Below are 14790 nucleotides of genomic sequence, written 5' to 3' on the forward strand. Positions count from 1 at the left end.
CTTACAGGTGCACCTGGTCGGTGGCAGAGCACCTGGTTGGTGGCAGAGCACCTGGTCGGTGGCAGAGCACCTGGTCGGTGGCAGAGCACCTGGTCGGTGGCAGAGCACCTGGTCGGTGGCAGAGCACCATCACCTCCAGGCACTGACGACCGTGGCGTTGCTTCTAAATATATATAAATACATGAACACGTGTATACATTTAAGTAGACAGACTCAAAGACAAAAAATATACTTCACAAGCATGTGTGCATCGTTTTTATTAGCTCATTTTTTTAACTGGCTAGGGTTCATTAGGAATTGTGCTACAGTTCTTCATGAAATTGCAACCTAAGTGCTGCTACATCAGCTCATTTGAAGCCTGTCCCTAGAAACTCCACAAGTAAGCATAAAATTGCATAACAACTGCTTACTCTTCTTGGTCCTAACGAGGACAACGGTGCCCATTCTTATTGGTCCCAACAAAGACCAGCATATACGTGTGAATGGACCATTTCTTGGGTCTTGAGTCAGTACTCCAGACCGAAGGAGACAGGAAAGTATATATATCCATAACATGACTGGCTATTTGTGAGCAGTGGAGTCCTCATGCCAAGCCAGCGGGGGATATAGGGGTACTCCACAGACTGATTATAACATCGTTAGAAAGGTTCGATGACGCTCAGGTAAACTCTGAGACCACTGGATTCTTGGGTCCGGGCCAGAACTGCTCGGCCACCCCACACGCACATAAAAAAATGGCCACGTGATGCAGAAACATTTTATCTGAGCCTGAGGCTCGTTTTCTATGTTGCTTACCTGGTAAATCCGGTTGACCACGTCACTCCTACATGTTGTTTCAGTGATGTTTCTTATATTTGCTGGCGGGAGGTTGAAGACGAACTGGCCTCGTCTGTTATGCAGTATTCTCTAATTGTGCTTATGACACCTCGACTTGTCATAACATATCTTCTAGTATGTTGTAATATTATTGTGCAGGTTTGAAACCTGATTTTCCAGTATTTTCCAGAGAGTACAATTTGAATGCTTCGGCGCGATCTCTGTAGATAATGTGGGTTGTAAATATTTTCTGTTATATTGTCTATCTCGGAATTATCGTCTGCCTTGAAAGACTTTGCAGGTGTTTCCGTATATTGTAGTTAATAAACACATATATGAAAAATCCTGCATATGTGCAAAAATTACCTTCGTTATAGTAACTCTGGGACCTCTTTTTCTCCACAGGTGGCAGCAACACTCTCATCGTCAACCCAGGCGCACGGAGGTCATCTGAGTGGTCCGCGCCGCCCCCACACACCTCGCAGAGTCAAGTGCCAGGTCAGGTTATACACACCTGGCACGCCAACCTGTACATGTCACAGGTTCCACTTCCCTACGCCAGTGTGGGCTTCCCTCTGCCAAGCTCTACACTGCTCTCTCCCACGTCCACTTTTCAGCATGCATTACTTCAACCACAAACAATTCCCGCTTCTTCCTGGGCTCCGCTTAATGTTGATGATATGCAGGAAGAACTAACAGCTGTTCCCAGTTCTTCCCATTACCTTTTCCTTCGTGATAAACTTCCGGCGAATCACATGACTCAAGGAATCCAACCTCTCGTTGACCTCGCGCCTCAGAAACTTCAGTCCTCGGCCAGTTCGTCCTTCAGCATCACGCAGGAGGCCATGCAGGGGTCACTGCAGAAGAAACTCCTAGAAGTACCACGTCAAGCATCGTTGGAGCGACTGCAGGGCTTACCATGGAAAACATTGGAGGAAGCACATCAGGAGGCACAGGACACATTGCAGGCACAACCGGATGAACTGGAAGTAGTACAGGAGACACAGATGGAGAAGTCTTCATTGTCTCCAGTGTTCTTAGAGTCCTTCATGCCTTCTGACGAATCTGTACAGTTCAGGGGCCATACTATACCCTGGCAAACCTGTTGCACCTGTCCGGACAAAGATAAAATCCTCCAAAACCAACATCGTATACCCTCAGAAGCCTTTAATTTCTGGCTCAGAGAAGATTGTTATTCCAACGACACCTCGGCCTTCGCCTTCAGCTGTGAAGCGTCCAATCAGACCTCCAGCTGATCCGTCCATCCCAATCATGTTCCCCACCTCCACCTCGAACTTCACGGTCACTACACCATCACCTCCCGACGCTGGAGTGACCGACACCAAAATCAGCATATTTGTACCGTCTCACTGTATTCAACCGTGTGCTCGAATACCCGTCTGATATATATATATATTCCTTCTGAAGATGTATTAATATACGAAAGTACTTAAAGAAATTCCTGTTTCAATTCTTCCTCCGTGGTCTGACACTGTCACATTTTTCATCACGTGTTAATTTTCATGATTTACACACACACACACACATTATATATATATATATATATATATATATATATATATATATATATATATATATATATATATATATATATATATATATATATATATTTCCCATATTAACAGGGACTTGATGAAATTAACGTCTAAATGACCCCTCACTTGCTCTAGTGCTCTTGGGAGGTGGTGAGCTTTGGTGTATTTAAATACTCCAAAATTACCATCTCTTTTAAGGGTCTGAGCAGGTGGTGGAGAGGGTTAAGGCGTACCTGTTATGCCAGTTGCTGGAAGGCTTCTGTGCTGGCTAGGGTTCGAGTCTCCTGGTGGGAAAGTGTTCTAAAGTTGTATACTTCACTCTCGTGTTTAGGAGAGTTGTGCCTTAAGCATAGACACTGTGTCTTCCCATATTAACAGGGACTTGATGAAATTAACGTCTAAATGACCCCTCACTTGCTCTAGTGCTCTTGGGAGGTGGTGAGCTTTGGTGTATTTAAATACTCCAAAATTACCATCTCTTTTAAGGGTCTGAGCAGGTGGTGGAGAGGGTTAAGGCGTACCTGTTATGCCAGTTGCTGGAAGGCTTCTGTGCTGGCTAGGGTTCGAGTCTCCTGGTGGGAAAGTGTTCTAAAGTTGTATACTTCACTCTCGTGTTTAGGAGAGTTGTGCCTTAAGCATAGACACTGTGTCTTCCCATATTAACAGGGACTTGATGAAATTAACGTCTAAATGACCCCTCACTTGCTCTAGTGCTCTTGGGAGGTGGTGAGCTTTGGTGTATTTAAATACTCCAAAATTACCATCTCTTTTAAGGGTCTGAGCAGGTGGTGGAGAGGGTTAAGGCGTACCTGTTATGCCAGTTGCTGGAAGGCTTCTGTGCTGGCTAGGGTTCGAGTCTCCTGGTGGGAAAGTGTTCTAAAGTTATATATATATATATATATATATATATATATATATTGTACCTAGTAGCCAGAACGCAGTACTCGGCCTACTATGCAAGGCCCGATTTGTCTAATAAGCCAGATTTTACATAATTTATATATTTTTCTATTTTTTTCTTATGAATGATAAAGCTTTTCATTTCATTATGTATGACTTTTATTTTTTAAAATTTGCGTTAAGCTAACGTAGATATATGACCGAACCTAACCAACCCTACCTAACCTAACCTATCTTAACCTAACCTCAACTAACATAACTAAGTCAATAATTTATGTTCTTAATATAATATAATAATAATAATTCAAATAAACCAATTGGAAACATTTTGTTGAAAGTAAAAATCACTCGGCCTATTAGGCAAATCGGGCCTTGCATAGTAGGCCGAGAAGTGCGTTCTGGCTACTAGGTTCTATTATATATATATATATATATATATATATATATATATATATATATATATATATATATATATATATATATATGTCGTACCTAATAGCCAGAACGCACTTCTATGCCTACTATTCAAGGCCCGATTTGCCTAATAAGCCAAGTTTTCATGAATTAATATATTTTCTCTAATTTTTTTCTTATGAAATGATAAAGCTACCCATTTCATTATGTATGAGGTCAATTTTTTTTTATTGGAGTTAAAAATAACGTAGATATATGACCGAACCTAACCAACCCTACCTAACCTAACCTAACCTATCTTTATAGGTTAGGTTAGGTTAGGTAGCCGAAAAAGTTAGGTTAGGTTACGTTAGGTAGGTTAGGTAGTCGAAAAACAATTAATTCATGAAAACTTGGCTTATTAGGCAAATCGGGCCTTGAATAGTAGGCATAGAAGTGCGTTCTGGCTATTAGGTACGACATATATATATATATATATATATATATATATATATATATATATATATGACATATGACCGTTTTAGCACTAATGTGGGGCTTTACGGTTGAAGTATATTGGAAACTTAAAAAGTGTTAACAGTGTGTATTCCTCCCTTAAGTCTATTGGTCTATTATCGTCCGACTAGGTTGGGCTTGTGCATCAAGGCTTGAGCCTCTTGACAACAGGGTAGGCCTTGACGACGAGGAGAAGGTTGGTCAACTTGTCTAATGTGGCGTCCTGAGCCTCTCTGTCATGCCAGGAGTTGAGGAGCTCGTAGGCACGGTCGACGCTGCGGGTGTTGTCAGCCTCGAGGTTGTCGATCTGACCCGGGGAGAACCCCATCAAGCGGCCCAGGGACTTCCAGGTCGATCCTAGGTGTTCGCTAACCACAAACTTGTCGCGCTCCTCGATCTCCCGCCTGCACCTGGGGTACACACCACACGCTGTCACACACATGAAGACAACTCCAGCAGGAGCACATCCTTCGTCAAAATGAAGAATCAGAATAGGATAAAGAAACAGCGTTTACATAGAAGTAATAAGAGATCGTCTGCATCGTGTGTTGAACTCAGGAAGCAAATTAAGAAAAATGGGCTTTAGGGTATACTGCGACAAAGTTGATGAACACTTTTAAAATGAATGAAAGTACTGTTACGTTTAAATCAGAACATAGGCAATAAACCACACATTCGTCTACGAGAGCACCACAACGGCTTACCTCCGTAGGGCGTCCACGTCTTTCTGTAGAGGCATGTCCTGAGGGCTGAGCCGGGGACGCTGCTGGGACACGGTGTGGTGGATGACGGGGCCAATGTGGACACCCGTGCTACCGGTGATGTTGTACACCAGCGGCTCCTGAATGAGGCTATCATTTACCACTCAACCCAGTCATAGTAATATCATTTACACTATGAATGAGCAGTTACATTTACATTATGCTATTCACAGGATTTATACTATGAATGTGCAGTTATGTGATTTACACATTGAGGATATTCACGTGATTTACACAATGAGAATATTTACGTGACTTACCTTCCTCATAGACTGCAATGACACACACACACATATTATATATATATATATATATATATATATATATATATATATATATATATATATATATATATATATATATATATATATATATATATTATCGTTCTATGTATAGTTGGGCGTAGGTAGAGTTAGGTTAGGTGTTTTAAGTTTTTTTTGCGAGTACTTGTGATTTTAATAAGTGGGTGAAAGTTGCGATTCAGGCAACCCGTCCTCGACTCAAGTCCATTGCATCCAGCGGTCGACCCCACAGACGCATTCATAAATTTTTACATGCTGTTCATTCAAAACGGGAATTTTCTCAAATATTATTTAATATAATAATATATTTGCATATTGTGCATATATAGGCACAGGTTAGGTTAGGTGTTTAAGTTCTGTTGGCGATTATTTTTATTTGTAGTACGTGGGTGAAGCATTTACAGCGTTGTGGTTCGAACAAAATTCGTCAGTGAAGCACTTGTTCCGGAATTGTTCGGACCTCATTAGTTGTGAGTCGTGTGTAAACCGTTTTTCATCCATAAATGAGGGGGGGGGGGGGGTTGGCGGGTGCATGGAATGGACTTTGGGTCTTTGTTTAAAGGACGTGCTGGTGAATGATACAATTAACCAGTGAACCCCACCTCTCATAACTACTGAACCAGTGAACCCCACCCGTCATGACTACTGAACCAGTGAACCCCACTCATGATCCACTAAACCAGTGAAGCACACCTCTCATGAGCACTGAATCAATGAACTACACTCACCCGTTGCAGGTTTCTACTTCCTCTCAGTTCATCGGATCTATGATTGGGTTGGCTGCCCATGGGAACAGCATCGGTGGTCAGGTCCCCCATAGTGTAGTGTGTGAGGGCGTCGTCCGTGTAATACCGGTAAGCAGTGGAGGTGTTACGATAAAGACTTTATCCGCAGAGTGCTGTATAACGGAGTATGCTCAAATCGTAACCAAGACGATTCGACAGAGCTCGTTTTCTGTTTTTTTAAAACCGTATATATTGTTAGATTAAGATGGGTAAAAGGTTTCAAAATCCGTTGTCTTAGGTGCAATATGACTTGTATCATTAAGTAACCTGGAAGGTAAAGAAAACACGGGTTGTTAGGGGGTCTACTATCGTACTGTTGCTTCAACATGACCTAGTTGTGTACAGCGTGTCCGGATGGGAACGTTATAGGAGAGTTGCCCCTCGGGTGGCCAAGGTCAGGCGGTGACCAGCGTTCATATCTTGTATACTTTTTATAGGCATTTGCAGCCGTTCACAGTCTGATATATGTATACCCTTGGAGACTCTAGCATATCTGTCTATATACAGCCAATCGTAGTATTAACTAACAATAGTAATATTAAATAAAATAAATTAAGTCTAATAGGCTTCCTCCCCCTCTCGCATGTACACAGGTATGAAGACCTTCTTACTCAATGCACCTGTTGCTTAGGCCCATATTACACCTAAGTCTTTTTATTTGTTCCAAGTACTTTTATGTTATTATGTTTATCTTATATTTTTCACTTCAGATATTTAAGTGTGGGGGGTCAACGTTCTAACACGAGACAATGCAATATATCGCTGTAATGTAAGTGTTTGCAATTTACAAACTGGCAACTGTGTCATATCCGGATTCAATGTTGCCATGTTGCCAATATAATCACACGCTATTCCTATATTACATACATATACATATATATATATATATATGCGTATAATTTCTAACGCTTTATATTCAGTGTTAAAATAATGGCTTTAATACTTAAAATTGGTACAGGAAATCCCTAGGCACGCGTTGATATTGGGCATCATAGAGCACGGGGCAAGATTACGATTTACTCTGAATATAAACAATCATGATTCCTGCCTCTACACTTGTCTTGGTGATGTTTACTGAGTGCCGTGGCGCCAGGCATGTGCGCCATAACACCCGCTCACTACACACGCACGCCAGGGTAGGCAACAACGACGCCAAACTGTGAGACTGGAGGTGGAGGAGGCGGCAAAACGGGCACTGACAGCACTAGGTGTTGTCACCTCAGGCGAGGGAAGGGCACTAGAGGCGGCCGTCCACATACGTACACTACCACACATAGTGTACACTGGATACGTAATCCTGTGGTCCGGGGTTCGATTCCCGGCGCCGGCGAGAAACAATAGGCAGAGTTTCTTTCACCCCTGATGCCCCTGTTACCTAGTAGTAAATAGGTACCTGGGAGTTAGACAGTTGTTACGGGCTGCTTTCTGGGTGTGTGTGGAAAAACAAAAATTAGTTAGTAGTTAGTAACAATAGATTGCTCTTTCGGCCCGCCTCTCAACTGTCAAAGCTCAACCCCCCGCAAGCATAACTAGGTGAATACATATTCATACACCATTAAACTAGAGAAGGGGACCATTATATAAATACATATAACTTATAAACCGTTAGGAATGCATAGATTACTAGACCGCCTGGACTGTGACAGAAAAAGAAGATGGACTCAGACAAGGGTAGACGATGACTGAGGTTGATAGGGATGACAGGTATGAGGAGCGTACAAGTGGTGGTTGGACTTCATGTCATGGGAGAGAAACTCTCCCGAGGCTACACCAGTGGAACAAGCCACACCTGACCCACACCTGAGAGGGAGGGATACGATGCCTGCAGGACGGGAAGGCGAAATTGCAAACTGAGTCCTCCAAAGTTGATTAAATCCCAGGTACCTATTTACTGCTAGCTGAGCAGATGCATTAGTTGAAAGAAAACGTGCCCAACATTTCTGTTAAGACCGGGATTCAAACCAATGATTTCCGATGATTGTGAGTAGAGAAGGAACCCAACCGAGACACCCCATCCTTCTCTTGATAACCTTGAACGACTGCTATACAGCCTAATTCCTTCCTTGTCGTTATCTGTAGGTGATCTAAATTATTTATGAAGTAAAACATTAAAATATACATGATTGCAAATAACTGTACCTGAAGTTTGGCCCAAATAAATGCAAGGTCACGAGGATGGGAGAAAGTTGATGATGGCGGCAGTGGCCGCTGTGGCCGGGTGAGGCTGCCAGCACCAGAACACCGCACGGAAGTAAGGCCGGCCACCACACCATGCAGACCTTTCTCCCGTACAGAGAAAGTAAGTGGTACATGTAATGCTGGCAAATTCTGAAAATGAAACATCAGAAATCTAAGCAAGAAATTAATGTAAACGGTGCACATCACATAGTGATATCATTACCCCTATTGGATGTGTTAAATCTTACCTATATATTGAGATCATTGAGCACGATGCCATCTCTTCCAAGGCACATGCACATACAAAACCATCCAAGATCATCATATACTATGCAACATTTGTTAATGAAAATCTGCCATGTCTTTATAAACAACACGAAAAGCCTGTAGAAAAACTGGAGGTTGCAATGGGATCCGACCTCTTCTAAAGGAGGTCAATGGGGCGAATCCCGATTTGTCTATGACAGTCCTCCTATCCAACCCCTACCAAGTTGAGAGAGGCAAGCCCCCAAACGTCTGGCTTCCTTCCTCAGATGAACAGACATCTCTGTTCAGAGTACCACCTCTGGGAGTACCAGAGGTGGTACTACACATGTATATATATATATATATATATATATATATATATATATATATATATATATATATATATATATATATATATATATATATTTATATATATATTTATATATATATATATATATATATATATATATATATATATATATATATATATATATATATATATATATATATATATATATATAATATAAAATAAGGGGTACCACCTCTGGTGCAATTGCAGGGACCCACATCCTCGAAGAAGAAAACAAAAAGCATTCAGAGAAGACTTTGTGGATTCTCACTGAAAACTTTAATCTTTTTTCCTCTCCTACCATCCCTATTATTTTTTTGTATGTTTTGTTATATATATATATATATATATATATATATATATATATATATATATATATATATATATATATATATATATATATATATATGTGTGTGTAATATAATATATTTTATTTATTTATATATATACAAAAAAGTACAGTGAAAGTACATTTGTTGGTGATTAAGTGGTACATTAATTGGTGGAGTTCATAAATATACAGTATCAATTATTTTTTACATCTGTCTTTTAAATTTGATTAATACTCCTCGACACATATTATATCACTTAAATTACATACGCCAGTTGTCAGTAACTGCATTAATGTGGTGCAAATAGACTAATACTCTCAGAAGAAGTATGGGTTGCAAAATAATCTATCACAGGATGAGTATGGAATGCATAATAACTCCTGCTTAGATTTGATTTGAATTAAATAATTAGTTATAAAATATTAAAGTTACCCATTATATTCTGATGGATTAAAATTTTCTTCAATAATAATTCTTCATAGAAAACGAAATGGTAGGCATATCTAATAATATTTAAATGAACATTAAATAAATAATAAATAAATGTTTATTTAGGTAAGGTACATACATACAAGAAATTTTTACAAAGATTGGTTGACTTATAGGTAGAGCTAGTACATACAATGCCTAAAGCCACTATTACGCAAAGCGTTTCGGGCATTACATATTCTATTGTTGTCTAGTCACCCATCCACATACTGGCCAGGCCCAATGGTGGTGAGTTCCGCGCATATCATCCACTGCCACAGTTACTGTACAGAATATGCAAGCTCACGTGGTCATAAATACCAGAATTTACTTGAGGGGTCACCATCTTCGGCAGCCTTGGCAAGGGACAGGAAGCTGACGACTTGTCACTAGTCAGCTTCTTGTTCCCTACCACCTTTCTTTTTTTTTTTTTTTTTTTTGAGATATATACAAGAGTTGTTACATTCTTGTACAGCCACTAGTACGCGTAGCGTTTCGGGCAAGTCCTTAATCCTATGGTCCCTGGAATACGATCCCCTGCCGCGAAGAATCGTTATTAATCGTTATTTCTTATTATCTTGCCTTTATGTTGGTTAAAGTCTAGAAGCCATTTTCTTGTCCATCTTTAATGCTTATCCAAATCATCTTGCATCTTTTGACTTTCTCTGCAAAATCCGCGACATTGGTGTGAATTCCTCCTTTAAATCATTCACATATGCCAGGTATATCACAGGTCCTCGTGCTGACACTCCACGTGAGAGAGTGTGAGTGTGTGTGTGTGTGTGTGTGTGTGTGTGTGTGTGTGTGTGTGTGTGTGTGTGTGTGTGTGTGTGTGTGTGTTTGTTGTTTGTTGTTTAATCTGTAGCCACTGACCACAGAATAATGAGATGTGTACATATTACATTCTCTCTCTGAACACATAAGTTGGTCGGCTAGGCATCGTCGAGCGAGCAAGCAGACAGCCTAGCTGCATGGGTAACGATGCATGATAATGTATTATTAGGACTCGCAGCAGGCCATTTGAGAAGGAGATCAACAGGTTAGGGGGAAACCATTGGGTGAAATTCTCATGTTTGCTTCTTGTTCAACCGTGCAGTCATAAGGGAAAACATCGATTAATATAATATATTTTTAATTAGTTCACGATATTTAACGTAAAGGATGAGATTTTGTACTAATGAGTCAAATAATTTTTTAATTTGATTTAATGTTTATATTATATTGTTGTGATAAGATAGTGATATCTAGCTCTAGAGCCCCGCCTCCTAGCTGTTGAAATTTGTGCATTTGTGCCGCCCGACGCACTGGTGTCATTATAGGTGCTCTAGGAACTGTGGCAGGTGGTCGCTTCCACCACCTCTGGTTCTTGAAGCTATGGTCATTGAACCGCCTGTTGTTCAAATTCACTCCGATTCTTTACCAGTCTCACTGTATACTAGTATTTACTAATATTTTTTCTATCTAATCTGTTTCTCCAGCTTCCACCAGCCCTTACTCGACCTCTCGGTCCTCACCTGAACATGACTGCTTCAACATTTAGTTTATTTACCTCAATATCTTGAACGATATCATTTAGTTCTCTGAGACTGTGTTCATATGTTGCCTCTCTAATCTCCGGTACTTGTATATGGTCCCCATAGTCGGCCCCAGAGAGCCTGATAAGCGTATCTTGGTCTTCCTGTGTGTGTGTGTGTGTGTGTGTGTGTGTGTGTGTGTGTGTTGGAGGGTGTATGTGTGTGTGGGATTGTATGTTTGTGGGGGTGTATGTGGGTGTGCTTAGGGGGGAGGGGGTGGTGTATGTGTGAGTGGGTAGTGTCCTGCAGCCTCTCAACCTCTATCTACATTTTCACATTTTGGTGTGTTCCTTTCCTTCACAAATATCTCTGTGGCTTAATTTAGAACTTAGTTTCCACCTGTATCCCCTTGCTAGTGTAATATCCATTAGAAGTAATGTTCCTCGTCTACCCCTGTCTATTCCCCCATGGGAATATTATTTGTTGTAATAATGTCTCCCTTTAACTCTCCTTCCATCTTAACTTAGACATCTTAACACTGGTGTTAGTTTTATGGTATTCCTTTCTTTTCGTGAAGTCTCGTTTTGTGTTTAGCAACGTAAGGACTCCACGCTGGGGTTGCATACTTTCAGACTTGGTCAGACATGTGTGGTATACATGACCATGAATATATAAATATTTTCAGATTTCTAAATGCAGTTCAAGTGTTGGTCAACCTTGTCTCTGCAGATGATGATATCTGTTTGATGTGGGCTTTGTGGGACAAAATTGGTGTGATATCGACCTTCAGGTCTTTTTTCGATATCTGATTTCAGGAGGGTTGCCTCATCCAGTTGATACTTTGAACTTGCGTGATTATTAGCTCTAGTAAACACACATTGGGCCAACCTTTCAGTTTCTTCAGGTTATCTTGCAATTTCTTACAATCGTCCGACATACTTGTCCTCAATATCAGGAAACATTTAAAGGGCATCTCTTCTAGGAGATCATTTACAAAGAATAAGTTATAACCTTGTGCCGAGATGTTGGGTCACCGCTGGTAAAAAAATTTCTGAAGTCTCTCTCTATGACTCTCTGCCTTCCGTTGCTTAGGTACTCTCTTATCTCCTAGAGTGAATATTTTTTATTGGTGCTATCAATATCTATTTTTTCCCATTCAGCTTGGAAAATACAAAGGACTTCTGCATTGGGTCCAGGATCCATTTCATAGCTTCCTCGCGAGCACACGTTTGAAGGGATCTTTGGTAAATTATAGGCAAGCTATGATGAATAGAATTTTATCACAATTTTACAGCATCATTGCACGAAGTTTTCCTATATAGTAAGAAAAATAATTTATTGAATTATTATTTTTGAGATGGTCGACCTGGTTTTAGACTCGCCACTAATTTCATGGGGTTCGCTATGGGTGGCGGCCGCTTCTTAATGGGAAGAATCTGACCCATGCTGGGCACCACCTATTCCCCCCCCCCTTTTCCCACTATGCATAATTGGGTGCGGCTAGCCCTAGGTGTTTGTCCTACCCCTGACAGACACACGTACAAAGACATTCTATTTTACACACACACACAGGTGGAAATTGAGTGCACAAATGAGCCATAGAGACGTTAGAAAGATTTTTTTTTCAGTGTCGAGTAGTAGACAAATGGAATGCATTAGGCAGTGATGTGGTGGAGGCTGACTCCATACACAGTTTCAAGTGTAGATATGATAGAGCCCAATAGGCTCAGGAACCTGTACACCAGTTGGTTGACTGTTGAAAGGCGGGACCAAAGAGTCAGAACATAACCCCCGCAAGCACAACTAGCTAAGTACACACACACACACACACACGTGCTGCACGTTCGTGTGTTTGGGAATCAACTTAGGGCGATAACATGATACTTGTTATATTAGTCAGGGAAGTAAACAAAGTTGTAATCTCAACGTTTTATTAAAGAAATATTCTATGAGGCTACATCCTGCAGCTAGTGGTAACCTGTAAATCAAAATAGTTAAGTTGATCAAAACAGTAATGGTGGTTACAGCAGAAGTGGTAATAGTTCTGCGATTACAACAATTATTATTACTAGTAGTAATATTTGTAACAATAGTTGTAGTAATCGTACTAAATATGGTAGTAGTAGTAGTAGTAGTAGCAATAGTAGTAGATATGGTTGTAGTAGAAGCAGTAACAGCAGTAGTAATAGTAAAGGTAGTAATAGTAGCTGGTATGAATGATTACTATACTAATTACATCAATATTTCAACAATATTTCAAGCAACTGATAATTATAGGAAAGTAGCATCTTTAGACGGAGCACATTATGGGAGAATAGCAAGTATTTGAAGCATTAATATATATATATATATATATATATATATATATATATATATATATATATATATATATATATATATATATATATATATATATATATATGTTATGGATATGGGTGTTCAGATTGGGCGCCTCACCGTAGCTTTCACCACCGCCGTATCCACCATATCCGCTTTCGAAGCTGCCGCCACCATATCCACCGCTGTGGCCGCCACCATATCCCCCGCCGTGGCCGCCACCATATCCACCGCTGTGGCCTCCACCATATCCGCCGCCGTGTCCACCACCATATCCACCGCCATATCCGCCGCCGTGTCCACCACCATATCCACATACGCATCCACCATGGCCCTTTCCTTTGCCTTTACCCTTGCCTTTACCTTTGCCTTTACCCTTTCCATATCCACCGCCATATCCGCCTCCATATCCACCAAGCGTCTCGATAAAGAAGGGGTAAGGCTCTCCATCAACTAGCACCACCACTAGCAACAGCAGCACTGTGGCGACTGCTAGTATGAGTCTCTGCGGAGGGGAAGATAAGTATACTAATTCGAGCTAGCAAATGAAGAATATAACTACTGGCTAGCTGGAGCTAGTCCAAGCTGAAACTATAAGGATTGCCTGGCTAGTTCAACACTCTCACACTCAGACGGTAGTATTTGTCTAGTGTTTTTAAGTAAACAGACCGCTAAAATATCTGAGTTATGAGATACCATTAAACTGTTGCGTATGCTACCAAGATCATCATAGATCATGTGTAAGGCTTCTAACTCCGGCCCTGTTATAAGTGTGTCTGTTTTGAACATGATTATAGATCCCGTCCACTGGCATTCCTGTTGCTGTCTCTGACGGGAAAGCAGTGCCACACCTGCAGGCATCACCGTTCCAGAGGGCGAGCAGTGCCACACCTGCAGGCTTCACCGTCCCAGAGGGCGAACAGTGCCACACCTGCAGGCATCACCGTCCCGGAGGGCGAGAAGTGCCACACCTGCAGGCATCATCGTCCCAGAGGGCGAGCAGTGCCACACCTGCAGGCAACACCGTCCCAGAGGGCGAGCAGTGCCACACCTGCAGGCATCACCGTCCCAGAGGGCGAGCAGTGGCACACCTGCAGGCAGTTCTCGGCCATCACTGTCAACCAGCATCAGGGGAAAGTAAGGGAGGGCGGCGGACTCACCATATTGGAAGCCATGTGGTTCTCAGGACCGCCAGCGAGGGACTGGTGCTCGGAGTGTCTCTGGCGCCTCTTATATGGCCACAGGAATGGGGAATGATGATTATTATTAACATCTTTATTGACAAAATTAATTACAATTTTGCCTAATCTGAGGATTTCAATTAAGTCTTATTAAAG

At 41.3% G+C, this 14790-nt stretch overlaps 2 protein-coding genes across 2 annotated transcripts in view; both read right to left on the bottom strand.

The window, feature by feature from the left end:
• LOC123767670 (ataxin-2 homolog) overlaps nucleotides 1-3633 on the bottom strand; it is a 14307-nt gene extending 10674 nt beyond the window's left edge. Inside the window, exon 1 of the transcript XR_006773995.2 lies at nucleotides 796-3633. The gene's annotated coding sequence lies outside the window, so the exon portion shown is untranslated. The remainder of the gene's footprint in view (nucleotides 1-795) is intronic.
• Nucleotides 3634-4177: 544 nt separating this feature from the next.
• Nucleotides 4178-7276, bottom strand: imd (immune deficiency). The gene is made up of 3 exons (XM_045757534.2): nucleotides 5973-7276; nucleotides 4886-5022; nucleotides 4178-4591 (listed from the first exon to the last, which is right to left on the bottom strand). Exons 1-3 carry the CDS (start codon nucleotides 6060-6062, stop codon nucleotides 4327-4329), a joined length of 492 nt encoding a protein of 163 aa, XP_045613490.1. The 5' UTR covers nucleotides 6063-7276; the 3' UTR covers nucleotides 4178-4326.
• Between the last annotated feature and the right edge of the window lie 7514 nt (nucleotides 7277-14790).

This window comes from Procambarus clarkii, chromosome 67 (assembly GCF_040958095.1).
Source record: "Procambarus clarkii isolate CNS0578487 chromosome 67, FALCON_Pclarkii_2.0, whole genome shotgun sequence".
NCBI lineage: Eukaryota > Metazoa > Arthropoda > Malacostraca > Decapoda > Cambaridae > Procambarus > Procambarus clarkii.